The sequence below is a fragment of the Felis catus genome, chromosome B1 (genome assembly GCF_018350175.1).
Source record: "Felis catus isolate Fca126 chromosome B1, F.catus_Fca126_mat1.0, whole genome shotgun sequence".
In the NCBI taxonomy this organism is placed as follows: domain Eukaryota; kingdom Metazoa; phylum Chordata; class Mammalia; order Carnivora; family Felidae; genus Felis; species Felis catus.
In genome coordinates, this window is record NC_058371.1 from 199,841,703 (window position 1) to 199,867,222 (window position 25,520).

At 55.3% G+C, this 25,520-nt stretch overlaps 1 protein-coding gene across 1 annotated transcript in view; it reads right to left on the bottom strand.

The window, feature by feature from the left end:
* Window positions 1-25,520, bottom strand: part of EVC2 (EvC ciliary complex subunit 2) — a 134,496-nt gene that overhangs the window by 30,843 nt on the left and 78,133 nt on the right. The window contains 6 exon segments of the mRNA XM_045056604.1: window positions 3,015-3,137; window positions 5,243-5,447; window positions 10,883-11,337; window positions 15,383-15,542; window positions 18,360-18,535; window positions 20,716-20,955. Of these exon segments, the coding sequence (XP_044912539.1) occupies window positions 3,015-3,137; window positions 5,243-5,447; window positions 10,883-11,337; window positions 15,383-15,542; window positions 18,360-18,535; window positions 20,716-20,955 (1,359 nt within the window).

A 25,520-nucleotide genomic window follows, 5' to 3' on the forward strand; every position in this document is an offset into this window, starting at 1 on the left:
TGAGAATATTCCCCGTCAATCCTGACCAGTGCCTTCGACGCAGAGGCAGCACCAGGGAGAGGGGCCGGAGGTTCAGAAGCTGGAGCCCCGCCCTCCCTCCCGCCCCCCGTACCTGGACACTCGTGGGGCTTCTTCTACGGGACGTGGGGTGCCCAAATGCACGAGCACCTAGCTCTCAGATGGCTTAGCTCTTATCTATCCATAAAATGTGTGCCTGATTTGTATTGTATGTATTTTTAATTATTTTATTTTATTTTTATTTTTTAATATGAAATTTATTGTCAAATTGGTTTCCATACAACACCCAGTGCTCACCAACAGGTGCCCTCCTCAATGCCCGTCGCCCACCTTCCCCTCCCCCCACCCCCCATCAACCCTCAGTTTATTCTCAGTTTTTTAAGAGCCTCTTATGGTTTGGCTCTCTCCCTCTCTCTTTCCCCTTCCCCTCCCCCATGGTCTTCTGTTAAGTTTCTCAGGATCCACATAAGAGTGAAAACATATGGTCTCTGTCTTTCTCTGCCTGACTTATTTCACTTAGCAGAACACTCTCCAGTTCATCCACGTTGCTACAAAAGGCCAGGTTGCATTCTTTCTCATTGCCACGTAGTATTCCATTGTGTATAGAAACCACAATTTCTTTATCCATTCGTCAGTTGATGGACATTTAGGCTCTTTCCATAATTTGCCTATTGTTGAGAGTGCTGCTGTAAACATTGGGGTACAAGTGCTCCTATGCATCAGCACTCCTGTATCCCTTGGGTAGATTCCTAACAGTGCTATTGCTGGGTCATAGGGTAGATCTATTTTTAATTATGCCCGTCACGTATAAGCAACATATATGTATACAGAAAGTCCTGAGTAGGGTACCCAGAGACACAGGCATTCAAAGGCAAACAAAATAAATGAGCACTATTCTTGCTGGAGGGTTAGTGTATCTCAAGAAGGGAGTTAAGTTCCTAAATCAGTGCACAGGACAAACATGAAACGTAAACTGCCCTTGAAAATGCCAGCGATCGTCCAGAGTGGGGCAGAGGGCTGCGTCTTCCACACACGCAAAGGGCCCGGCTGGATCTCAGGACAAATGCACAACTCACACGGAAACGATGGAGGTGAACGCAGGGCAGGGCGGGCTGCAGAGTTGGGCTCAGGGAACCGCGGGACAGGATGTCATCTGTCACCACTCACAGCCACCCAGTAGTCATCCAGCCTGTCCCTCTCCTCCGTCGACGGGACCAGCGAGGTTCCGCTCACCTTCTCAGCCTGGCACGTGAGACCCTCCACCGTGGCCGGCTGTCCTACCCTCGGGACACCCTGTATTCCCACAAAGCAGCCTTTTCACAGGGCTGCCAATCCTCTGGGCTCCCCTGAACCTGCACCATGTCCTTGGCCGTGGTTCAGGCCGCCCACTCTCCCTGCCAAAACAAACCTCAAGTTTTCCTTCTGCAGCAACATCCACCTCGAGCCTGATGTGTTTGGGTCACGAACTGGCCTGTGTTGGAGGAAATGCCCCACTGGGCCCCCGGGCTGCCCCTCAGCACCCCTCTCCTCTGCTGCTCCTTGGTGAACTGCCACCACAACCCACCAGGCGGGCTAGCTCTGCCTGAGAGCTGCCCTCGTGTTCACCTCCTCCAGGAAGGCCACCCAGAGAGCCCCAGGGAAGCCTGTGACCAGGTAGCCGCTCAGCAAGCCCATCTGGCTCTCACACTAATTTCCATCTTCGGTGCTAGCCTTTAGCAACGAGGACGCTGACATTTTCACCTGTACCCGCCTCAGTCTTCGTCCTACCTCTCAGGTTCGCAGAGAACTTGGGTGGGAACAGGGTGCTGCCTCCTGTGTCCCTTGAGACATCCCAGCCTGGTCACCCCTAGAAGGAGCCACTGACCTCTCACCCTGTGCAGGCTCTGCGGCTCCCGGCCAGGTTATGCTTTTGCGATCTGAAAGATACACCTGCACTAAACACACCTAGACAAGGACACGGACAGGAGGCAGGAAGAAAGCGGCCGCTCAGAGATGGTCTGATAGCCCGCCCACTGAACCCCTCCGCTCAGGAGCCCGCCCTTTGCGAGGGGCGCTGGGGACACGGGGGCACCCAGGCAGCGAAGGCACAGTGTCAACTCTTAAGCGTCACCTCTCCAGAGAGACCTGACCTGACTCGGCCGCCTCTGGTGGGTCTCACTTCCCCCCAGCCCCGTCTGGTCACTGTCACATCACCTCCTCTGTGTCCTAACGACACTGATCAGGGTCTGTGGTTGACCTGACTCGGCCGCCTCTGGTGGGTCTCACTTCCCCCCAGCCCCGTCTCGTCACTTTGTGTCCTAACGACACTGATCAGTGTCTGTGGTTTTAAGTGCTTTCTGTCCGTCTCCCCCAGCCATGAGAGTGAGGCCAGGACGGACCGTCGCCACTGAAGTCCTAGAGTCTGTCGACACCACACCCGAGCCACTGCATCATGCCGCCTCAGGGTCCCAGCGCAGTGAACGCACAGTGGGGTACGCGTCAGGATAAGAAAGGAGGAAGGAGGGGGAAGAACCGGGTGATCCGATCAGGCTTCTTAGGGGAGGGGACACCTGAGGACAGAGGCGGTGCCTCAGGAGGGCCAAAGACAAGGTTCATCTATCCGGGTAAAGGAAGGCGGCAGGGTTCATCCAGGAACAGGGAAGAACGCGGAAGGCACCGCGTGTTTGTGCGTGGTACACGCAGGGACGTAAAGTATAACACGCGCGAACGCCTGGGCGCAGAGCCAGGCACAGCGACGGCGGCCACCGCGGCAGCAGCTGAGACGTGGGGCCCGAAGGACGAAGCAGAGACGGAACCAGAGACCGGGCGGGGAGGGAGGAGAGTTCCAGGCAGGATGGGCGGAAGGGCCCGAGGGGCAGGGCTGGGTCCCAGCTGCGGGACCACGGCGGAACAGAGACGGGCAGCGAGGGCCCCCGGGGACTCGGTGTGTGCTGGGAACTGGGTGGCATCGGCCCCGTGTGTGCGGTGAGAGCAACAGAGAAGGCAGGAGGACTGACCTTTTCAACCAGGTCTTCGGGGGCTTGCTCCTCAAAGAGCTGAATTTTATCTTCGATGCACTTCCTCAGAAGGTCTGTCTTGCTTTTACTCTTGGAGCGCGGCTTTCTTGCCTTGGACTGTTGCTAGAGGGGGCAGGAGAAAGCACGGGCAGGGGAGTGACTGTCAGTGGGTTTGCACAGCGCCCCCCCTCCTTGTCTCCCAAAGCCGAGAGGAGCTCCCTCAGCATATGCACCTGCCCGGGTGTCTGAGGTCGGCAGAGGGGGGAAAGATGGACATTTTCCTGAACAAGCTCAGTGCGCGGGCCTTTGGTCCACCAAAGGCAGAAAAGGGGCTCCGGAGGGCACAGCCAAAGCTTTGAGGTCAGGCCGCACAACCAACCCGAGGCCCCCGAGTCCCAGCCGTGGGACCCGGGTCCGGCAGCCTCTCCGGGCAGGGGACTCGACAGAAGAGGTGTCCCTGTGCTTGTGAAGATACAGAGAGCAGCTCTCGCCGTTGGCACCAGCAGAGTCCTCCACCACCGGCCCCTCTGCTTTCCCAGGACCGTCCTCGGGAAGGGAGTCGGGCTCAGCCAACCGCGGCCACCAGCCTGTGTGTGCATTTCTCGCAGGGGATCGAGGAGCGCGCTTCACAGGCGGGGCCTCTGCCCCTCGGAGGCAGGACGCGGGGCCACCTCTGTCTCCAAACCCAGCACCTTGAGCAACTTTAGAATCCAAAACTTTAAATTCCTGCCAGGATTGGCCCTTGGTCAGCCCAAAAGCAGGGGAAACACACCTTGCTTCACTTACGTGGAAATATGTTTAGTCGCTGTTCCAAAACTTGGGGGGGAAAAAAAACACTTTGATCATTTGTTCCTTACTCTCTAACTACCATCATCTTATGTATCCTGCACCCTTCTAAGAAAAGAAATAGAAAGAAAAAAAAACCCTTTTTTTTAATGTGAAAGAATATGAAACCTTCCAAGCTGTTTCTGCGTTGTACTGTTTTTTTATTCAGTGAGGATATGTCTGATTTTTTTGTTGTTTTGATTTTTTTCTTCCCCTAAAGAAAAAGCCGTGGGTTTAAAGTCAGGAAAAACCAGCCCAAGCCCAGTTCTCCCAGCTCCTGCCTGCCTCAGTCAACTCACTTTTCCTTTGCCGGGTGAGCTTGGAAACCTACCTCCTGGCATTGCCGTGAACATGCAGGAGACAGTGTTGGCTTTGAATGGGTTTTGAATCTCAACACAGCATCGCCTCAAGAGAAGATTGACCTCTTGTGTTCACCTGGTGATTGGCTGGCTCAGTCAAATGAACTGCACGCCTACTGTGCGCCAGGCACTTTCTAGGTGGCGGGGACGGAGTGGTGAAGGGGTTAGAGAGCTTGTCTGCGGTGGGGACGCAGGCAGGGCGCGGGCTGAGAAACCAGGGCGTCTCAGGCAGTGGCCGATTATGTGGAGTCACGGACCACAGCCACGTGAGGGGGTCTTCTGGACGGGTGCTCAGGGTGGGTGTCTGAGCTGGGATGCAAACAGATCACAAAGGGCTGGACCCTCGAGGTTCTGGGGCAGGCGTGTTCCTGGCAGAAGAAACAGCAAGTTCAAAGGTCTCGTCTTGGGCTGGGTTCCCCGGCGGCAGAGCCAGAGATGGGGATGGGGAGACCGTGGTTTCCTGACAGAGGAGCCGGGAGCATGTAGGCAGTGAGGGACCAGGTCAGGAAGGGCAAAGGGCGGGGCTCTCAGGTAAGGTGCAGCCTTGACGGCTCCGTGGGGGGGCTCTGGGGCAAACATGGCCTCCGAGAGCGGTCTGTCTTCGAGGCACACGAGAGGTGCCCCCAAAAGGCAGCTGCCCATCATCGCTCTACAAGGTCGAGCGTGGGGGGTTCTCTTTCCCTTACCCCACCTGAGCTAAGCATCCTCCTTATGCCCCTTACGGAAGGGGCCAGCCTTTTGTACCCCGAGCGGGTCACTGAGTGTGGCTGGGGGAGCGCGTCTCAGGCCAGGTGGTGCCCATCTGCCCGGAGCCACGCCCAGAAGGAGGGAGCAGGTGTGAGCCTTGAGCGGCTGCGGTGCAGGGCCCGGGCGAGGGGGTCTGGGCCGGGCACCGTAAGGTCAGGATGAGCTTGGCGGTGCTACGAGTAGCCGGATGCCGACACGGCTGCAGAGGAGAGCGACGTGGGATGAACCCGGGGGGGCGTCGGGGGCTGAGAGACGCCCCACGTCCGCCACCAAAGAGGTGCCAGGCATCACTCTCACCTGCATCTCAGGGGCAGCCAGCGCCTGGTCCAACTTCTGGAACTCTGCTTCTCGCCAGGCGGTCTGAAACTGCTGCAGCAGGACGCGGGCCCGGATTTTGGGGAGGGCCAGGCTCCTGTCCATCTGGGCGAAGCAGCCGTGAACCTCCTGCCTCATCCTGAGCAGCTCCTCTTCAGACTGGGAGAAGGACGAGGAACAGAGCTTCCTGGAAAAGCCAGAACAGAGACGTTCTTATGCGGAGGAAGCGGGCCGGGGGGCTGGCGGGGGGTGGGGGGATCCAGACAGCAAAATACACGCGTTCAATCCACGCCTGGAAAGGCTCATCGTGCCTTCATTGGCGTATTCCTTCCGTGGCGATCTCTCAAGCACCGCGTATATCTCGTGCTGGACACTCCCCTGTCCTGGAGCTAAGCTACAGTGGGACGAGGCTGTGAGGGTGTCTGCGGGGCCACAGACCTTCCGGCCCCTCCTGACCGGGGACAGAGCCTGCTCTCGCTTTAGGAACACATGAAAACGCAGCGTCGTCCACTGAGCCCGCTCAGCAGCATGCAGTAGGTCCCAGCAGCCTGGAGAAGGGGTGGCCAGCTCAGCTCAGGAGGACGAGGGGAAAGGCCGGGGCCTTGCCCTGGGTCTTAAGAGGTGATGACCGACAGCCATCACTCAGAGAAAACCCGTTCCATGCTGGGAACGTGCTGACTGATCTCCTGCTAAAGGCTGACCTGTGTGTCCCCTAAAAGATACTCAAGTCCCAACCCCCACTACCTGTGAACGTGATCTTATTTGGAAACGGGGTTTCTGACGACGCAAAAGTAGGGTAAGACGAGGTCATAGTGGAGTAGGATGGGCCCTTAATCCAACATGACCGATGTCCTCATAAGAGAAGAGAGACATACGCAGGGGAAGCCTTGGGACCACAGAGGCAGAGACTGGAGTGACCGAACAAAGCTGACGGAGGCCAAGGGCAGTGGCATCACCAGAATCTGAGAGAAACCAGGAACAGACTCTGTCCTCGTGTCCTCAGGGGGAGTCCGGCCCTGCTGACGCCCTGACTTCACACTTCCGGCCTCCAAGGCAGCCAGAGAATACCCTCCCGGTTTGAGACACTTTGCTGTGGCAGCCGCAGGAAAGATCCATTTACCTCCATCACTGCCAGTCCTTCCAGCAACTCGATCCTCAGTTTACAGGTGAGGAGGCCGAGGAAAGTGCCCACCCTTCCTTTCTGGCAAGGCCCACGGCCCACTCCACCGGGCAGACAGACCACGAGCTCACTTTCCCACGTCTCTGGGGAGATGTGAGGCTAAGTCTGCTGGGGACCCCAGTGCAGAAGAAGTTCCTGCCGGGCCAGGAGCGAGGAAGTGGGGGGGGAGTCCTCTTCTGCTTCCTGCTTCGGGCAATGCATGTCTGTTCACTAGTGCATCTGACAAATGTTCTCTGTTGACAACGGGGGCTTTCTTTGCTTCCTCCGGTAATGTGCAATCCACACGGGCTGCATAAAATATGCCCTGTGCTTGCTTTAGAAAAACCTGCAGGACCACCGTGGGAGGCCGGGGCTGGCCCTACCACGCCCAAAGCTCAGTGAGGGAGGCTGGGACCGCAGCTCAGCTAGAAAGTTCTCTTCTGGAAATAGAATAGGACTTTCCGCTGACGTGGGCCTCCAGCCAGAAAGAGTGCGAAGGCCCCAGGCCCATGTCTTGATATCCTGTCTTGGGTTTCTCACTTCATGGGGTCCATCACCTTTTTTAAAGGAATGCCAGGGAAGGGGCGCCCGCGTGGCTCAGTCGGTTAAGCGTCCGACTTCGGCTCAAGTCATGATCTCACAGTTCGTGAGTTCAGGCCCCTCATCGGGCTGTGTGCTGACAGCTCAGAGCCTGGAGCCTGCTTCGGGTTCTGTGTCTCCCTCTCTCTCTGCCCTTCCCCAGCTCGCGCTCTGTCTCTCTGTCTCAAAAATGAATAAACGTTAAAAAATAATAATAAAAATAAAAGATTGCCAGGAAGCTGCCAGCCGCTCCTTGGTACCTTACCCCCTGGAGAACCTTTTCCCCGCTGTGTTTGCGGGGCACGCGGGATCCAAAGTGAAAGTAACCTTGAAATGACTCTGAGTCACGATTCTTGCCCATCGTCAAGCCCATCGGCCCCGGGGTGGCCCGGCCTTAATGCTCTGCTGTGTAGGCAAAAAGATAAGACAGAAACACAGGAGACAGGGAGGATCTGTGCCCTAAAGGAGTTTAAAATGAAGGCAGGAGCTCAGGAAAGAAGTCTCAAAGACATGCTTTCCCTGGCAAAAAAAAAAAAAAAAAAAAAAAAAAAAAAGCACATCCTTGTTAATTCCTACTTTACCCAACCAGGTTTATAGCAACTCCATCCTGCTTGAAATCGGAAAGTTTCTAAAAATGTGTTTTAAGACGACGGTGTAAAGCCATTTTTTCAGAATGCCTCAGTAATAAAGGCTGCAACCTTTTGGAATCTTGAATAAGCAAAGTAGACAAACACATGTGTATCGTGCGCATCGACCCTCCTCGACCCTTAGAAAAATGATAAAGCGTTTTCAGACAGCAAGGTGAGAATTCTCTTTTCCTGGTGAATGACTAAACCCGAGGCGGCTTTGGTCATACTCTCCGCAAAATGGATCCACATGATGTTGAAGGCAACGGCCATCTGGTAATGGGGATGTCAGGTCTAATTTATACGCCTCGGAGAGTCCAAAGCGGGTTGCAGCGTGCGAAGGGACTCTGGGGGAATACAGAGTGAATCACCGAGAACAATTCGTGGGACTAGGAAGTGGTGCACAAGGGTCTGCTTTTTACCGGTTTGGAGAGGAGACGGCGTCTTGTGTGTCCAAGAAAACAGACGCTAACAAAGACTGGGAAATACATGAGAACCATAAAGCAGAGATGGGGAAGAACTGAGAGGTTGTACTCCCTGCAGACACCCGGGGACCCGTTCTCCCTGGTGGTGAGGTCAGTCCCGGGCACCAGCACTGCGTAGGAGGAGGCACGAAATGGTGGAAGCCGGACAGATCCCGTTCCACGAGAGGTAACTGCCAAGGAAGGACGGGCATTGGCAGGAAGATGCCCTCCGTCCCATGCCCATCACAGGGGGGCAGGTGGGAGGGACCACCGATGCCCAGCGCGTAGCCTGCTGGCCCGGCAGAGGGGGGACACAGACGGGCTGACCCGATATGCTGAAAAGGACTCGTTCCCCTCCGGCCTCCGCCACCCCCGACCCACAACACCCCCTCCACCCTCCTGTCCGTGCAACAACTTCCAACAGCCAGAGCTCTGGATTCAGAATTAAGTTGTGCCTAAGAATCAGCTCAGACGGTGAAGCGTCTATACCAAGAAAAGTATCCTAAATGGGGTTGAGTTTTGTTTATTGGCTTGGAGGGATTGTTTGGGTTTGCTTATTTGCTTAAATTTCTGGGCCGGCTGGTTGGTTTGTTGAAAGGAAAGGCAACTTTAAGGAATATGGATTGGTAGGTCCGTTTGTTAAGAGGAAAAGAGGCTCTCCGTTCCTGCCAGATGGGCACAATCACGTTCATACAGGCAAACGGTTACTTCATTACTGGAAATAAATGGACCCAGTGGAGGGTGGAAATTGTTCTTTCCTCCCGCGATGCTGGTTTTTAACTTTGTTCCTTCACACCGGCCACACCGGTCTCTCCGTTTCACCCCCAGATAAGGACCACGACTTCCGTCAAGCTGCCCCATCCCCGGCCGTGCCCCCTCGCCGCAAGGCACCGGGGGCCCACGCCCGCTCGTCTCTGGCTCCCAGTGCCAGGCCGGTGGTGGGCGCACAGAGCATACCTCCCTCGGAGCCTGGCAAAGATCTGAATCCTGCAGGGTGCCCCGTATGGTTACCTGCCTGGGCGTCGTCTGTCAATGATCGCCTCTCTCTGTGTCTGCTCTCCCGATAATCTGAGCTCTTCCAGCACAGGAATATTAGAGGTAAAGCTACTACTCATTTTCCGCTTCCTGCAGATCAAGGGTTGTGTTAAAGGATTTAAATATATTAACCCATGGACTCCCTCATCGCTGCCGTGAAGGTGGCATCTTGTTAGACGTGGTTGACGACCTAACCCAGGGCCACTACCTTGCCCCTTGTCAGCTCAGCTTTTGTTTGGAGGGGCTACCCTACATACCCCTCACAGCCCCGGGGTGGGGCTTCTGCAACTGGTCTAAGGCAGGGACTGGCAAACTACGGCCTGTGGACCAAGTCCAGCCCCCTGCCTGTTTTTGTTAATAAAGTTTTATTGGAACGCAGTCAAGTTCATTAGTTCATTAAACAAACGTTTACTGCCTCTGGTCTACGACAATCATGGCTGTGTCATTCTCCTTGCCGGTGAGTGGGTTAGGCATGGGCTTGTGACCGGTGGTATCGGAAGGATTGATGCCTGAGATGTTCAAAAGGGATAATGAGCGTGACACCTGGAGCTGCAGCAGCCATCCTGCAACCATGAGGGGGTGAGCCCAAAGACCAAGGAGGCACACGGAGGGCAGTGGAGCAGAAAGACGGTGAGAACTGGGTCCCTGACAGAATCACTGAGCCACTGAATCAAGCCTAGAAACATCTACCGCTGACTCCTTCTTATAAAATATTCTCTTCATCTTTTGCCGATGCGATAGTATCATGTGCTGCGGACAGCACCCTAAGTGATTTACTATTGTCGCTTAAGGCAAGAGAAATGAGGCTCAAGTTGGTTAGGTGACTTTCCTACACTCATCTGGTGGGATTTAAATCTAGGCTTTCTGGTCTACGCGGTCCACACCTCACTCCTCTCTAAAGCCCCACGCTGGCCTTGTTTGGAGCTCCTTCTCTTTCCGATCTGATGGGCCAGCCCCCAACAACTGCCAAACGCTTTGCTGGTCTCTCTGACACCACAAAAGGTGCCCCATTTGGGCCACACCACATCTCCGTCTGTGCAGACAGCTGTCAAACACTGCCGGGAAGTGAAGGGCTGTGGCGCTCTGGCCCCGAGGCAGGCGACTTGGGCTGGTCCTCATCACTTCCACAGCACCCCTGCGTCTTTAAAAACAGGCGGCGTGCCATTTATCTGCTATTTTCCAGTTATTATACGAGAAGTGGTGGCCAGCTGTGGCCCAGTACGTCCTACTCACAGGCGGATGTCATTACACGGTTCTCGAATTAAGAATGAAATCAAATAGCCCAGTCACCGAATCGGTGACTGAAGGGAGGGGCCGGGTGAAGAGACAGTGAGACGTGGAAGGCCTCAGAGTAGGGGCCAACATCGCACATCGTTGACATCTGGTGAAACCGGGTGGGCTCGGAATGGCCTCGAATGAGCAACGTGGTATGTCCTGCATGGGCAGGAGCTGTGCCTGGTCCCCTTGGTAAGAAGGTCGGCCGACGAAGGGCCTTGTCCCCGGGAGCAGAGAGGGGAGGGTCCTGTTTGCCACCAGTCCCCTCCCTCCATGGGAACCTCACCCTCTTCTTGCTACAAAGCCTGCCTCTCACTGGCCCCGGCTGCGGCCCTGGGTTACCCCGTCCCCTGGGCCGCCGGTGCTTGTGACTAAGGAACTGCTGTCCCCGCTCCCGTCTATGCAGTGCCCGCTGTCCCCACGACCACGGGTGGGACCCCTCTCGTGGGGGGTGGAGGAGGGGGAGGGCTCGCAGGGCACTCACGCGAAGATCAGGTGCTCCCAGCGTCTCAGCTCCGCCTGCTCCTCCGTGGAGGCCTCCGGGGCGTCGTCCTTCAGTCTCCGCCTCACGCTCTGGATGCCCTCCTGGTCCCTGTCCCTCTCCTCGGCCTCGAGCTGCCGGGCCCGGGCGGCCAGCTCCCGGCCGTGCTCTTCCAGGATCTGCTGCAGGAAGAGCCAGGGCACGCCGTGCTTGAGCAGCTCCTGGGCCACCCCCGAGCTCTGCAGCCGCCGCAGCTCCTCGGTGGCCTTCTCGGACAGCGACAGGGTCAGGGCCCTGAGGTCCTCCAGGGCGGCCTGGTCCAGGCGCTCCTGTAGCGCCTCCAGCGCGGCGCTGTGCTCCGCCAGCAGGCTCCCCCAGCGGCCCAGGAACTGGCCGGCGTCCTCGGCGGCTCGCAGGGCCTCCCCGACGGACAGCAGCTCCTTCCGCTGCTCCTTGTGCTGCGGGGGTTTCAGGCAGGAGAGCTAAGTGAGGGCAGGGTCCGTGCGCACAGCCCCCTGGGGGACCCCGTGCAAACCGGCTGCAGGAGGCACAGGACGCTGACAGGTCCTTTCCCGACGACCACGCTTGGAAAGCTAGCCTCAAGAAAGGAACCCAAACTAGGGGCGCCCGCGTGGCTCAGTCGGTTGAGCGTCCGACTTCGGCCCAGGTCACGATCTCAGGGTTCGTGGGTTCAAGCCCCGCATGGGGCTCTGTGCTGACAGCTCGGAGCCTGGAGCCTGCTTCCGATTCTGTGTCTCCCTCTCTCTGCCCTTCCCCCACTCCTGCTCAGTCTCCCTCTCTCTCTCTCTCTCTCAAAAACAAATAAACATTAAACGAAAGTTTTAAAAAGAGAGTAACCCAAAATATAGTGAGAGCTTCATTTGTTCAAGGCTTGTATTATCATTTTTTAATTTTAATTTTTAATGTTTCTTTTTTTGAGCGACAGAAAGCAAGCAGGGGGACGGGCAGAGAGAGAGGGAGACACAGACTCCGAAGCAGGCTCCAGGCTGAGCTGTCCGCACAGAGCCTGACGCGGGGCTCGAACCCATGAGCTGTGAGCTGATGACCTGAGCCGAAGTCGGACGCTTCATCGAATGAGCCCCAAGGCTTATTATTGAGTAGGTAAAGCCCACGAGGCAGACCACCTGGGTTCCAATCCTGGCACCTCCATGGCCAAGAGGAGTGACCCAAAGAGAACATCTAGTCCTCTCTGTGCCTCCAATATCCTCATCTGCGAAATAGGGGCAATAGCAGGATGTATCTCCCACAGCATTTGTTTTTTTTTTTTTTTTTTTTTTTTTCTTCAACGTTTATTTATTTTTGGGACAGAGAGAGACAGAGCATGAACGGGGGAGGGGCAGAGAGAGAGGGAGACACAGAATCGGAAACAGGCTCCAGGCTCTGAGCTGTCAGCCCAGAGCCCGACGCGGGGCTCGAACTCACAGACCGCGAGATCGTGACCTGGCTGAAGTCGGACGCTTAACGGACTGCGCCACCCAGGCGCCCCTCCCACAGCATTTGTGAGGATTCAGTGAGTTGCTTCACCGTGTGTAGGACTCAGAGGAGTGCCTACTGCAGAGCTCACGACAGGGAGTGTCTATTACCCTCACCATGTCCCAGGCACACGGGAACCCCAGCTCCGGATGGGGTAACGGGAAAAACAACACCCTGAGATCCAGGACAGACAACTTACGTGAGGAGGTCAGGGGAGGCCTTCGAGGCAAGAGATCCGAGTGGGACCCGAGGGAAGAGGTCACACTTCAGTCGGGTTAAGATGCGAGGAGAGAAGGGGCGCCCGGGGGGCCTGGTCGGTTAAGCGTCTGACTCTCGATTTCAGATTGGGTCATCATCTCACAGTTCGTGGGATGGAGCCCCACCTCACGCTCTGTGCTGATGGCACGGAGCCTGCTTGGGATTCTCTCTGTCTCTCTGTCTCTGTCTCTGTCTCTCTCTGCCCCTCCCCTACTCGCACTGTCTCTTTCTCTCTCAAAATAAATAAACTTAAAAAAAAGATGTTGGGGCACCTGGGTGGCTCAGTCGGTTGGCATCCGACTTCAGCTGGGGTCATGATCTCATGTGAGTTCAAGCCCCGCGTCGGGCTCTGTGCTGACAGCTCAGAGCCTGGAGCCTGCTTCGGATTCTGTGTCTCCCTCTGTCTGCCCCTCCCCCACTCATGCTCTGTCTCTCTCTGTCTCGAAAATAAATAAAAACACTAAAAAGAAATTAAAAACCAAAAAAAAAAAAAATGTGGCGAAAGCACATCCCTGGGGAGAGAGCGGGAGGGGTGAGGGCCCTGTGGCGGAGGGCGAGCAGACAAGCAGAAAGATGTCCATCCTGCTGGGACTTATCACAGCACCTGCAGACAGTCTCTGTTCTGTTCTGTGAGGACATGGGACGGTCCAGAAACAATATTCACGGAGGCCTGCTGGAGTCCCTGGGGCCCGTCCACCCTTCCGGATCCTAACCCGAAATCAGGCCAGACCATCAGAGAAAGGTGGCCTTGGGCCCCACTGATTTCATCCTCGAGCCAGTGGAGACGCATGAGGCAACGGTCAAGGATGGGGTGGAGTTGAGCGGTCAAGGCGAAAATCAGCGCTTGACGTTGGGGCCAAAACTTGATCATGAAAAGCAGGGTTTCCGGTGATCAAATTAGGAAGTTGGTCTGCAACCCCTTCCCTCCCTCCAGAACGGGACCAGACGATACTAGGTGTCACCCCGTATGTCCCAGAAATGCTCTGAATCTGTCCCCACCCGCCGTGCTCGGGGACACTGCGTAGGGCCCGGTCAGCTCCCACCTGCCCAAGCCTCTCGTGGGTCCGTCCCTCCAGGCTACACCGTCTCTCCCCCACAGGGTGCTCCTAGGTGGGCTTCCTAAATCCCACATCCGATTATGTCCCTCTCTGTCTGAAAACCCTTCATGGCTCCCCGTCGGCCTGGTGCAAGGGGCCCTCCCCGGGGAGCCCCCTCCACCCCCCGCCCTCACTCAGTCTAGCTGGTCACAGCAGAGTGCACTCTCGCCTCCCTTTGAACATGACGCCCACCCACCACCTCCAGCGTCCATCCCGGCCTCCTGCGCATCGAGCACATTGGTGCTTCCGGACTCAGTGTACGGGTGAGGTGAGCCCGTCGGGAGGCCTTTTCACATCTGCCTGTGGGTCTCGCCTCTCCCAAGGTGGGCAAAGAGCAGAGGAGGTTAGTGATGAGGATAAAGCGTAGGCCCTAAGTCACACGGGCCTCGGTTCACCCCATGTCTGCCACTTACTGGGTATCTCGCCGTGGCCACACCACTGAGCGCCATGAGCCGAACGTGCGCATCCCTTCGGGCACTGATGCGTTCAAACCTAACACCTGATGTGACGGCCTTCGGAGGCGGGGCCTTTGGGAGGTGCCGGGATCATGAGGGTGGAGCCCTCGTGGACGGGAGTCGTGCCCTCACAAAGGAGACCCCACAGGGCTCCCACCGTGGGCAGACCGAGTGAAGAGTCGGCTGTCCGCAGCCCACACCAGGGTCCTCGCGAGTTCGAGCCCCACCCTGATCTCAGGCTTCCAGCCTCCGGAGCCGCGAGGTATGAGTGTCAGTCCTTCACAAGCCCCCGGTCAGCTCGAGCTGCCACACTTAGGCTCTCTCACCTTCAGTGTTCTCATTAAAAAAACAAAACCAGGGGCGCCTGGGTGGTGCAGTCGGTTAAGCGTCCGACTTCAGCCAGGTCACGATCTCGCGGTCCGTGAGTTCGAGCCCCGCGTCGGGCTCTGGGCTGATGGCTCAGAGCCTGGAGCCTGTTTCCGATTCTGTGTCTCCCTCTCTCCCTGCCCCTCCCCTGTTCATGCTCTGTCTCTCTCTGCCCCAAAAATAAACGTTGAAAAAAAAAATTAAAAAAAAAAAAAAAGCAAAACCAGGGGCGCCTGGGTGGCCCAGTCAGTTGAGTGTCCGACTTCGGCTCAGGTTCATGGTTCTCAGTTCATGGGTTCGACCCCCGCGTCGGGCTCTGTGCTGGCAGCTCGGAGCCTGGAGCCTGCTTCGGATTCTGTGTCGCCCTCTCTCTGTGCTCCTCCCCCATTCGCACTCTGTCTCTCTCTCTCTCTCTCTCTCAAAAATAAACATTAAAACAAATGTAAAAAAATAAAACTAACACGAAAACAAAAGGAGCGAACGCTAGTACTGACCTCACAGGGTTAACGTAGGGACTCAGTGAGACATCTCCTGCAGCAAACTTAGCACAGGGCTGAGCAAGCCCTCAGTGAGCGCGAGGGTACCCATCGCTCACTCTTCACTCCCCCTGCCCTCACTCCCGGCCCCGGTGGGCGGGACCAACACACCAGGACTCTCTGCTCTGCCCAGGCTGGACGGCACCTGCAGGACCTTCCGGACGCTGCGTTCTAGTGAGTCTCCGCCAGGCACGGCGCGTGGCTCTGGGAGATCCTCGGCCGCGCTCTGGGTGCCCGGCGCCCCGCGAGGGCTCGGGAAGGTCACACAAAGCGTCAAGGGCGCGAGTCCTTACGTACCTTTTGCAGTATCTCTCGCCTTCTCTTAAGGATTAATTTCTGGCACAGCTTCTTCTTCTCCTGCTTCAAGTCATTGTCCAGCTTCTGTTTGATGGAAAAGACTTCCGTCTGGGTGCGCTGCAACAGGGCCTCCATCTGGTCCTCGTCCAGGTACCCTGCTCTAGGAGGCAGAGAGAGAGAGAGAGAGAGAGGTGGCTGAGGCACGCTGCAAACCCACTCTCAGCCCAGCTGTTGGTGTGGCTGGACGGTCATCTCTGCATGAGTTTGGTTTGATCAGAGAAAGTCTTCATTCACCCTGAAGGAGCAGAAGCGGAACAGGCAGCCGGGAAGTTCCCGAAATACAGGAAGGGCGAAGTCAGCGTCGCTAGAGACGTGCACAGAAGGCTCAACCTCAGAAACCCGCCGGTTTGGGCCAAGGCTGGGCAAGAGCTCTGGGAAAGAGTGGCGCTCAAGGGGCCACCACAGTTTTCCAAGAGGAGACGGTGGGTCAGGAGTTCCTGGTGATGGGACTGTCACGATGGAAGTCCAAGTGGGGGCGCCTGGGTGACTCAGGAGGTTAAGCGTCCGACTTCGGCTCAGGTCACGATCCCGCGGTTCGTGAGTTCGAGCCCCGCGTCGGGCTCTGTGCTGACAGCGCGGAGCCTGGAGCCTGTTGCGGATTCTGTGTCTCCCCCTCTCTCTGCCCCTCCCCTGGCTCGCGCTCTGTCTCTCTCAAGAATAAACATTAAAAAAAAAATGAAAAACAAAACAAAACAAAAAAACAACGGAAGTCCAAGAAGTAAAGGTAGGAAATACCCTGTGAAGGGTTAATCCTTCACGTTAACCCATGGGTAGCCGCAGGGCACCCACAGTAAGCGCTGTGTCTGAGTGGGTCTGGGAGGGGGTTTCCAGGAGACATTAGAGGGTAAAGCAGACCGCCCACCCTCCTCCATGTGGGGGGACCCCAGCCAATCCAGCAGGGGACTGAACAGAACACACGACAGAGGAAGGAGGAATCTGCCCCCTTTTGTCCAGCCTCACTGCTTCAGCTGGACCCCTCGCCTCACCTTCTGCCGCTCCCAGGCTGGGATCCCCTCTGGTTCTCAGACCTCGGGACTCAGACTGAACCCCGCCACCCGCTTTGCTGGGTCTCCGGCTTCCAGATGACAGATGGAGGGCTTCTCAGCCTCTGTCACTGTGCGCGCCAACTCCCCGTACCTATCTGACTGGTTGTTTTTCTCCAGAATCCTGACCGACGCAGTCTGTTGCCGTGATTCCCACTACTAGTCCCAGTCGGCCTGCATCGCTGGGCTGGGCCCTCTGCTCCCACAGGGTAGTTTATCCATGGAAGCTTCTTGAAGGAGTGAATAGGCGAATGAATGAATGAATGAATGAATGCACGGTGGATACATGCCTTAGAAACAGAAGTCTGGGCCAACTGCTTAAAATAGAATTTAAAAGTCAGAGATAGGACACACCTGCCTGGTCGTGGCTCACGAGAGTACGACCAGCTGTCCGGTGTTTCAGTTCAAGGCAAGGAACGGTTTCTTTGACTTGGGTGAAAATTAATCAGGAGTGTCAAGGCAACTGCAGTGACAAATTCATTAGCATCTTTGGGTAGGGAGTGTTCGCATAATTTGCACCTTACAGCATCCTCATTTGGTAGGGCGGGAGAGCTGCCGAGCCCTAATAAAATTATCAAGATGGCGGAATCAATTCAGAAAAATAAACTATAAAGCTGGGAAAGCCAGCTTTATAGTCAGGCCTCTGTTTATTTCAGAGCTTCTCATAACCAGAAAGAGTTAAGTGTCGTTGTTTGCAATCAAGTACCTCGAAGGAAGGAAGGAAAGAAGGAAGGAAGGAAAGAAAAGAAGGAAGGAAGGAAGGAAGGAAGGAGGAAGGAAGGAAGGAAGGAAGGAAGGAAGGAAGGAAGGAGGAAGGAAGGAAGGAAGGAAGGAAGGAAGGAAGGAAGGAGGAAGGAAGGAAGGAAGGAAGGAAGGAAGGAAGGAGGAAGGAGGAAGGAAGGAAGGAAGGAAGGATGCAGAAGAGCAGAGGCTGCCCTGGCAGGAAGGTGCGTTTTCACCAACCACACGGTACCCTGGAGCTGCAGAGAAAGACCACGTGTGATCCAAGACCAGCATCTGTGTGCGTATGTATTGATTTATTTTAGAAAGAGAGAGAGAGCACATGTGCACCTGAGTAGGGTAGAGGGGCAGAGGGAGAGACCGAGACAGAGAGAGAAACAGAGAGAGAGGGAGAGAGAATCCCAAGTAGGCGCCACACCCAGCACAGAGCCCGGCTCAGGGTTCAATCCCATGACCCCGGGATCACAACCTGAGCTGAAATTAAGAGTGGGACGCTCAACCGACTGAGCCAACCAGGTGCCCCAAGCCTCTGTGTGTTCAGACTTCACTCCCAAGTTCAAGGGGAAGTGGGCTCTCCCACCACACAGCCCATGTTAAGCCTCCACCACTGATCTCGCAGCGAGATGTTGGAGATTTGCTTTAAAATAACTCTGGAGAAGGGGTGTCTGGGTGGCTCGGTCGATTGAGCATCCGACTTCGGCTCAGGTCACGATCTTGTGGTCCGTGGGTTTGAGCTCCACGTCGGGCTCTGTGCTGACAGCTCGGAGCCTGGAGCCTGCTTCCGATTCTGTGTGTCCCTCTCTCTCTGCCTCTCCACCTGCCCCTCGCACTCTGTCTCTCAAAATAATAATAAATAAACACTAAAAAAAATAACTCTGGGGGGATGTGGAGCAACATCAAGATTGATCACGGAGATTGTATGATGGGCACAGGGAAGGTTCGTCGTATGGCTGTCTCAACTGTCACTTACATTTTTAAAATTCTACAATGCAAAGGATTCTTCCAACTAGAGAATCTTTCTTACGAAGTAAGGAGCAGTGTATTCGCTGACTGAGCAGCGTGGACGATCCCTGATGAGGAACGATGGGGCTAGGGGGTTGTGTGTGTCATCTGTGATGGTTCTCAGGTCTCACCTCTCATGCTTCTGGATGAACACGGTCAGCTGAGTATCAGCGGCGCTCAGAAGGCCTTGCACACGGGTCTCTGATGACTGCATGTTCTGGACCAGGTACTCCCTGTGGCCAAATCTTTTACTTAGATGGTATCTCTTACTAGCCTGGAAAAAGTCCATTAACTCTTCCAATTTCTCCTGTTTAGAAAAAAAAAAATCAAGAAAATATGCCTCATTAACATTTAGAGAACATTCTAGACATGTAAAGCATTCCATTTCCTTTCTGAAGAAAACGCACAGGGGTAGGGGCATGGGGGTGATCACCTTCAACTGCCCTGCCATTAACAAGGGCTTAGAAGAAAATCACATACTAATAAGAAATGAGTGCATTCTAGACCCAGATAGCTGGGGGTTGTCGAAACATCTTTCCTGCCCTAGGAAAAGGGAAGCGGATTTCGCTCAGTGGCTCAGCCTTCACCCACGCGGTTCCCAAAACACAGCACCGGCACAGGTATGGACATCCTGGGGGTAAATCAGACACCTGAATTGACCCCCCGAACCTCCACACTCCGGCAGGAGACGGGAGACAAGATGACAAAGCCCAAGCAAACACAAGACGCTGATGATAACCTGGGTTATGAGGTTATTAGATACCTGGGTATCTTCTCTGGGTCCGTCCTGGGCCCAGAGTGTTCCTCGCCTTATCCAACTTCATCTAGAGAGAGAGAACAATTGTTCCCACGTCACAGAGGAGGAAACGGGGTCCACAGCAAACTGCTGGCCAATGGCTGGGCGGGGATTTGAACTCGGTGATCTAATTCCAGGACCTGTGCTCTAAATTCAGGCTGCTATCAAATGCCGCTTTAACCAGAGGCACAGTAGTTAGATGGGCAGTCATTGGACCAGCGGTAATCAAAACATTGGCTTAAGCTGTGCTATCCCACTGAGTGGCTCTGCTGTCTTTCCCCAGCCGTGGAAATACAGTCCCTGCAGGGGGTCGCCAGAGAGATCAACGCTTTGTTCTACAAGATACATATGATACCACGGCCAGTCTCCTCTCCCCCTAAAGCTGCGATGTCCCCAGTTCCCGACACCTGGGAACCTGCACCGTCCAGACGGAAAAGCAGAACGGTCGGCCCGATACGGCCGAACACCAGCACGTTCCTGACTCACCAGCAGCGGAATCTATCTACCGGGAACACTGAGGCAATATTCCTGCCCTCCACAAAACCGGGTCCGTGCGAACCACTGACTCGAGCCAGTTTCGGAAGGAAAAGCGCCTTGCAGCACAGATGCCTGTGCTGTGGGACAATTATCACCCATGGAAGTCACCTTCCTGACCCCATTACTGCTAACAATCACGCATTCGTTCTAGCTCGAACGCCCACGTGTTGCCAGTCAGCCACCGCCCGCCATGAGCAGAAAGATGACTCCATAACTGGTCAGTACTTAAGGGATGCCACGGGGGTCTGAAGGCCTAACCAGGAAGACAACAGAATCCTTCCTGTATCTACTCCCGCTGAAGTCTGAGTGGGAACAACCTGGAGAGGCTGGCTTGTTCTCCTCACGCGTGGTGCCTCCTGACGGGGGCCCTCCCACCCTGGAAAACCCACTTTCGGGAGCCTTTCAGGGACGGTCACTTGGTCTTCTCTGGCACGGCCCCGCTCCTCACAGCCCTCCCTCGCCGGGCCTGTGCCGGGACCAGAAATCTGCTCGCACGGCTGCACGCCGGTGGTTTCACTCTGCGGGTGTAAACGCGCGTGCAAAATATCCCGTGCGGGCCGCAGAAATGCCTCAGCAGCGGTGGTGACCGTCTCAGATCGGCTATTCCCATTGATGTTCGGGACTTTATTCCATCGGGATTAGTAACATTCACATCGAGGCTCACACGCAAACACACGGATTCACCCAGGAGTATCCACAGAGAGTAAACCCCAGGTACACGTGGATGCACGCACACGTGCATGCACACGTGTATTTATAGATTTTTAACTGCTGTATATATATTCAGGGTATAATGTGCCAGGCACAGGCTCTTCCATGAATCCGCTCTATTACCCCCATTCCGCAGGCTGAGGGAACGGGATCGGGGGAGTCAGGCAATTTGCCTCAATTCGCAGAGCTGATGGCTGGTGGGACAGGAATTCGAATCCGAGTCGGCCGGCGTCCCCGGCCTGGGCTTCAAGCCACCGACTGCCCGGTTTACTGACAACTCACGCACACGTCAAGGGGCGGAAGGAAAAGGCGGTCAGTTCACTGTACGCAACCAAAAGGAAGAGAAAGGAAGAGACGGGACTCACTCCGGCAGAGGAGAAACCCCCGAGAGACGGGACGGGGAAGTCCCTCTTCCCTCACCGCGAGCCGATGTGAGGCCTCACCTGTATTCCGGAGTAATCCTGCAGCAGCGTTTTCGCCGCCTCTGGCTTCAGTTCCCCTTGGAAAACGGCACTTTGTATCTGGGTAAAGAAGATATTGTGCAGTTCGTTTCTTTGGAAAATGGCCAGCTGCCTGTGCGCCTTGGCAAAGTCTTCCTCTTGCTGCAGAGCCAGGGACCTCCTGAGGTGCTCCTGCTCCAGGCCGTGCAGGGTCCGCAGGAGGCCGTTGCACTCCACAGCCCACTGCGGGAAAGGGAGGCGCAACGTGAGAGATTACTCATCAAACAGGCATGCCCGGGCACACCATGCCACATGCAAGTGCACACACACACACACACGTGCACACAGCAACACGTTGCATATACGGACGTTCAAATGCATACGCGTACACACGTGCATCCAGCCACCCACATGCACACGCCGAACACATGCACGCAGCGACACACAGTGCACAAGACCAAAGTGCACGTGCATATATGCACATGCGCACAGCAAATATACATACACACAATACTTAGTGAACACGCATGCATGCACACACATACACATGCATACATGCACACGGCAATGCACAATGCATACACACATGTGCACACATATACAACATGCACACAGCAACACAGTGCACACACGTGTGCACACACATGCACATGCATGCATACGAGTGCACACGCATGCATATGCATACATGCGTGTGCACACAGCAAGTATATATACACACAGCAACACAGTGAATACATGTATGCACATGCACACACATGCATATTGCAATGCAGAGTGCATACGAATGTGTGCACACGGATCCATACACGCACACACAGCACCTATACACTCACATGGCAACACACACGCGCGCACACACACACACACACACAAGTCCCAAGCTGGCCATGATAAGGCTGCTGAGCTCTGGGAAATACTGCTGCAACCTGTCCTTCACCGTTATCTTCATGTTTTTCAGAACAATCTCAAAGCAGAAAATTCACAGGGATGGAAATCTGCAAATCAAACTGCCCGAAAATAGCTTGCAGAATGGAAACATTAATGGATCGTGCTGTTAGGCTCTCGGGCTTATTTCCATCATCTTTCATTCTTAACTCAATTGAAGAGGAAAATACCAGCAATCAGGCCAGAGTTGAGCTGATTTGGGTAAAAAAAGGAGGCAGAGTAGTTAAGAAATGGCCACTGGAGACCTGCATTCCTTGTGGTCATTATGAAGGAAGGAAGGAAGGAAGGAAGGAAGGAAGGAAGGAAGGAAGGAAGGAAAAGACACACCTACGCTGAGTTCCTGCTGCCTTCACATCCCACTACCAGAAAAGACCCACATCCCAGGAGGGGAGTGTAATTAATTCCCCCTGGGGAGCAGACTTCTAAGATGGCCCCCAGCTTCTTGGCCCCGTGGTATACACATCATATAGGTCCCTCCCCCTTGAGTGTGGACATGAACTCTGAACCTGACAGGACCGTCGCCCTGTGACTTGGTTATTACGTGGCAAAAGTGAACGGGGTCTTGATGATGTAACGGAGGTCCCTGATCAGTTGACTTGAAGTTAACCGGGCGGGGGAGGGGGGGTGGGGAAGGATCCTGGGTGGGCCCGAATACAGGAGGTGAGCATTCTGGAAAGATGCGCTGGGCCTTCCTGAACAGAGAGATGCTCTTCTGCTGGCCTTGGAGAAGGGAGCAGCCTCTTAAGAACAGTACGTGGAGAAGGGAAACCTACAGGAGCTGAGGGCCCGAGTCCACACTGCAAGAAGGTGAATTCTGTGCACGACCGAACAGCTGGGACCAGGGCCCCAAGCTCCAGAGAAGGCAGCCCAGCTGAGGCCCAGACCGCAGGCCTCTGAGACCCTGCAGAGAACTCAGCTAAACTGTGCCCAGACTCCCGGACGCAGAAACAATGGTCAGTGGGTGTGATGTGAAGTTGCTAGACGTGTGGCGATTTGGGACAGAAAATGAACACAGTCCACTTCACAGGTGAAGTCACACAAGCTCCAGGAAGCCGAGGGTCTCTCCCCAGCTCCTACCCGTGCCAGGAGAGGAGAGGAGGTGAAGCCAGAATCTTCGGGCTCTGTTCTGCAGCCATAGACGTTGGAGCAAAGTCAGGGGAAGGTGCCCGTGTCCGTGAGGCAGAGAGCACAGCCATTCCAGGGGTCAAGGTCAAGAGACCGTGGCCTCAGGTGGCATGAGGGGTTGGGTGGTGGCTGTGTAGGCTAAATGGAGATGCAGGGGAGGCAGAAGGGGGATGGGGACAGAGGGAGAGGGCTGTATGTAGCCCCTCCGGCTAAGCAGGAACCACCGTACGCCCGCCAATGCTCTGTGTTCTCAGTGACCCATGTGGCCAGGCGCCCAGACCTACCGCCTGCGTTTCCGATCACTCACAAAAGCCTATAAAGGTGATACAGATGTGCTTCTGCCTTTCTAGTTCTTGTTCCTTACGTTTGAATTTGCTCAGAATCCGGCCCAGATAGAAGAGTGTTATTTACACAGGGCCCCCCAAAAGCCCAGCAGCCCACCCAGGACAATCCCTGCCCTCGGGGTGCAACGACACCCCACATCTGTGAAGAGCAGCAGCCACAGCCTCCCGAGGTCACGGACCTCCAAATGCGTCCTCCCGGCCACATCTCCAGGGACCACCCCCGTATCAACGGTTTGCCTCGGCCACCAGAAAACACACGGTCTTGTTTTAAAAGCTGACCGTACAGGGGCACCTGGGTGGCTCAGTCGGCTAAGCGTCCGACTTCGGCTCAGGTCATGATCTCACGGTTCGTGAGTTCGAGCCCCATGTCGGGCTCTGTGCTGACAGCTCGGAGCCTGGAGCCCGCTTCGGATTCTGTGTCTCCCTCTCTCTCCCTGCCCCTCCCCCGCTCATGCTCTGTCTCTCGGTCTCAAAAATAAATAAAAACATTAAAAAAAAAGCTGATTGTACAAAAAGGATCAGATCAGACTTCTGTGAGCCACTCTTCTGGACAGAAGTGGTTCTTCATAGCTTTCATCTGCATTAAGAGAATGCAGCTCACCCACCGTCAGGGGGGGCGTGGGCACCACAGGACGATCTGCTGCTGAGACAGGAGCTGGTGCCCAGTTAGGCTGATTCACTCATCAAAGTGACCTTCTTTTCCTGACAGTATGAAATTCAAGCCGCACACCTCAATTCATTTTAATTAACAGGAGCGAAACATCGGGTGAAATCCACATGGCTTCTCGCAGTCAGGACGTATGTAGAGCGTGCGCGCATGCACGCAAATCCTAAAGTAAAGTTATCTGTCCTTGTTCAGAATTACATTTCTGAAGAATAAGGCACGAAGCAACGATATGCTCGTGTCGTAGTGAAACATTCCCTAAAACCAATTAAGAATTTTTAATGTTTACTTCTGAGAGAGACAGCGAGCGAGCGAGCAGGGGAGGGGCAGGGAGAGAGGGAGGCACAGAATCCGAAGCAGGCTCCAGACTCCGAGCTGTCAGCAGAGAGCCCGACGCGGGACTCGAACTCACCAGCTGCGAGGTCAGGACCTGAGCCGAAGTCGGTCACTTAACCGAATGTGTCACCCGGGCGCCCACTAAAACCAATTTTGATGCGAGCCCCCCTCGCTTCCATCTACGCTGCCCTCCTGCGTTCAGGGTCCAGAGACCTGCAGAAATGTGTTCACCCCCTGACCGAGCTCAGTCCTCCTGGGGCACAGATGAGAAGGCTATGCTGTAAAGCAGGGGAGCCCCCCACCAAGGGCCTATCGAGCAGGTGAGCAGATAGAAGCGAGTGAGGTGTCCTGGTATGAGGGGCGCTAAGGGGTGGTGGAGAGTGGACACGATAGAGAGAAGCCCTGCCTACAGGCCACCCACTGCTCAGCCCACCAACGGGGGCTCTGCAAGAACACGGACGCACCGCGGCACACCTCCCCATTTTTTAAAAGAAGCTGGAAGTCTGGATTTGTGAGGCGCCTGGGTGGCTCAGTCGGTTGAGCGTCCGACTTCAGCTCGGGTCATGATCTCGCGGTCCGTGAGTTCGAGCCCCACATCGGGCTCTGTGCTGATGGCTCGGAGCCTGGAGCCTGCTTCGGATTCTGTGTCTCCCTCTCTCTCTGCCCCTCCCCTACTCACACTCTATCTCTCTCTCTCACAAAAATAAACAACATTAAAAAAATTTTTTAAATAGAAAACTAGTTCTTAATGGATTAATATGCCCAAAATATTTTCACGCATTTTCTTTAAAGACGACTGTGATAAACATATAGGTAAGTTACGAGGTCACTGGTAGTTTTTGTTAACAGGGAGTGGCTTGCACGGACCAGAAGGGAAGACTTTTGCAGTTCAGATGCTATTTTTGGAAGCGAACTGGCTCAAGCAAGGCGATTGGTTTCTGAACAGGGTGACTCAAAGGACCCAGAGCGATGGCAGCCTCCTGCTGCGGGCCAGCAGATTGGGGAGTGAGGCCAGGCAGGAACACGCTTGTCCCGCCATCCCTTCTCAGGACCCCAACTACCTGCACCAATAATGAGGCAACACTTACAACCACATTGTTGTAGGCAGCCTTCTGGGAGCTAAAGGTAGGAGGCAGCAGGATGGGTTAGCCTGGCACAGGGCAGCAGGGGGGTATGGCGTGCCAACGCACCATGGCTGCAGGGAGGTGCGGGGTTGGCGCTCGCTGCCTGGCGGCTCTGCGTCTTGGCCCCACCCACGTGTCCTCGGGCAGGTGACCTTCTCCAAATCCGTTTCCTCAGCTGTAAAAGTGGGATCCTATCAATTCCCACCTCACTCAGGGGGTGTGAAGATGTGACGAGAAGGTCTGCGTGCCGTGCTTAGAACCACACCT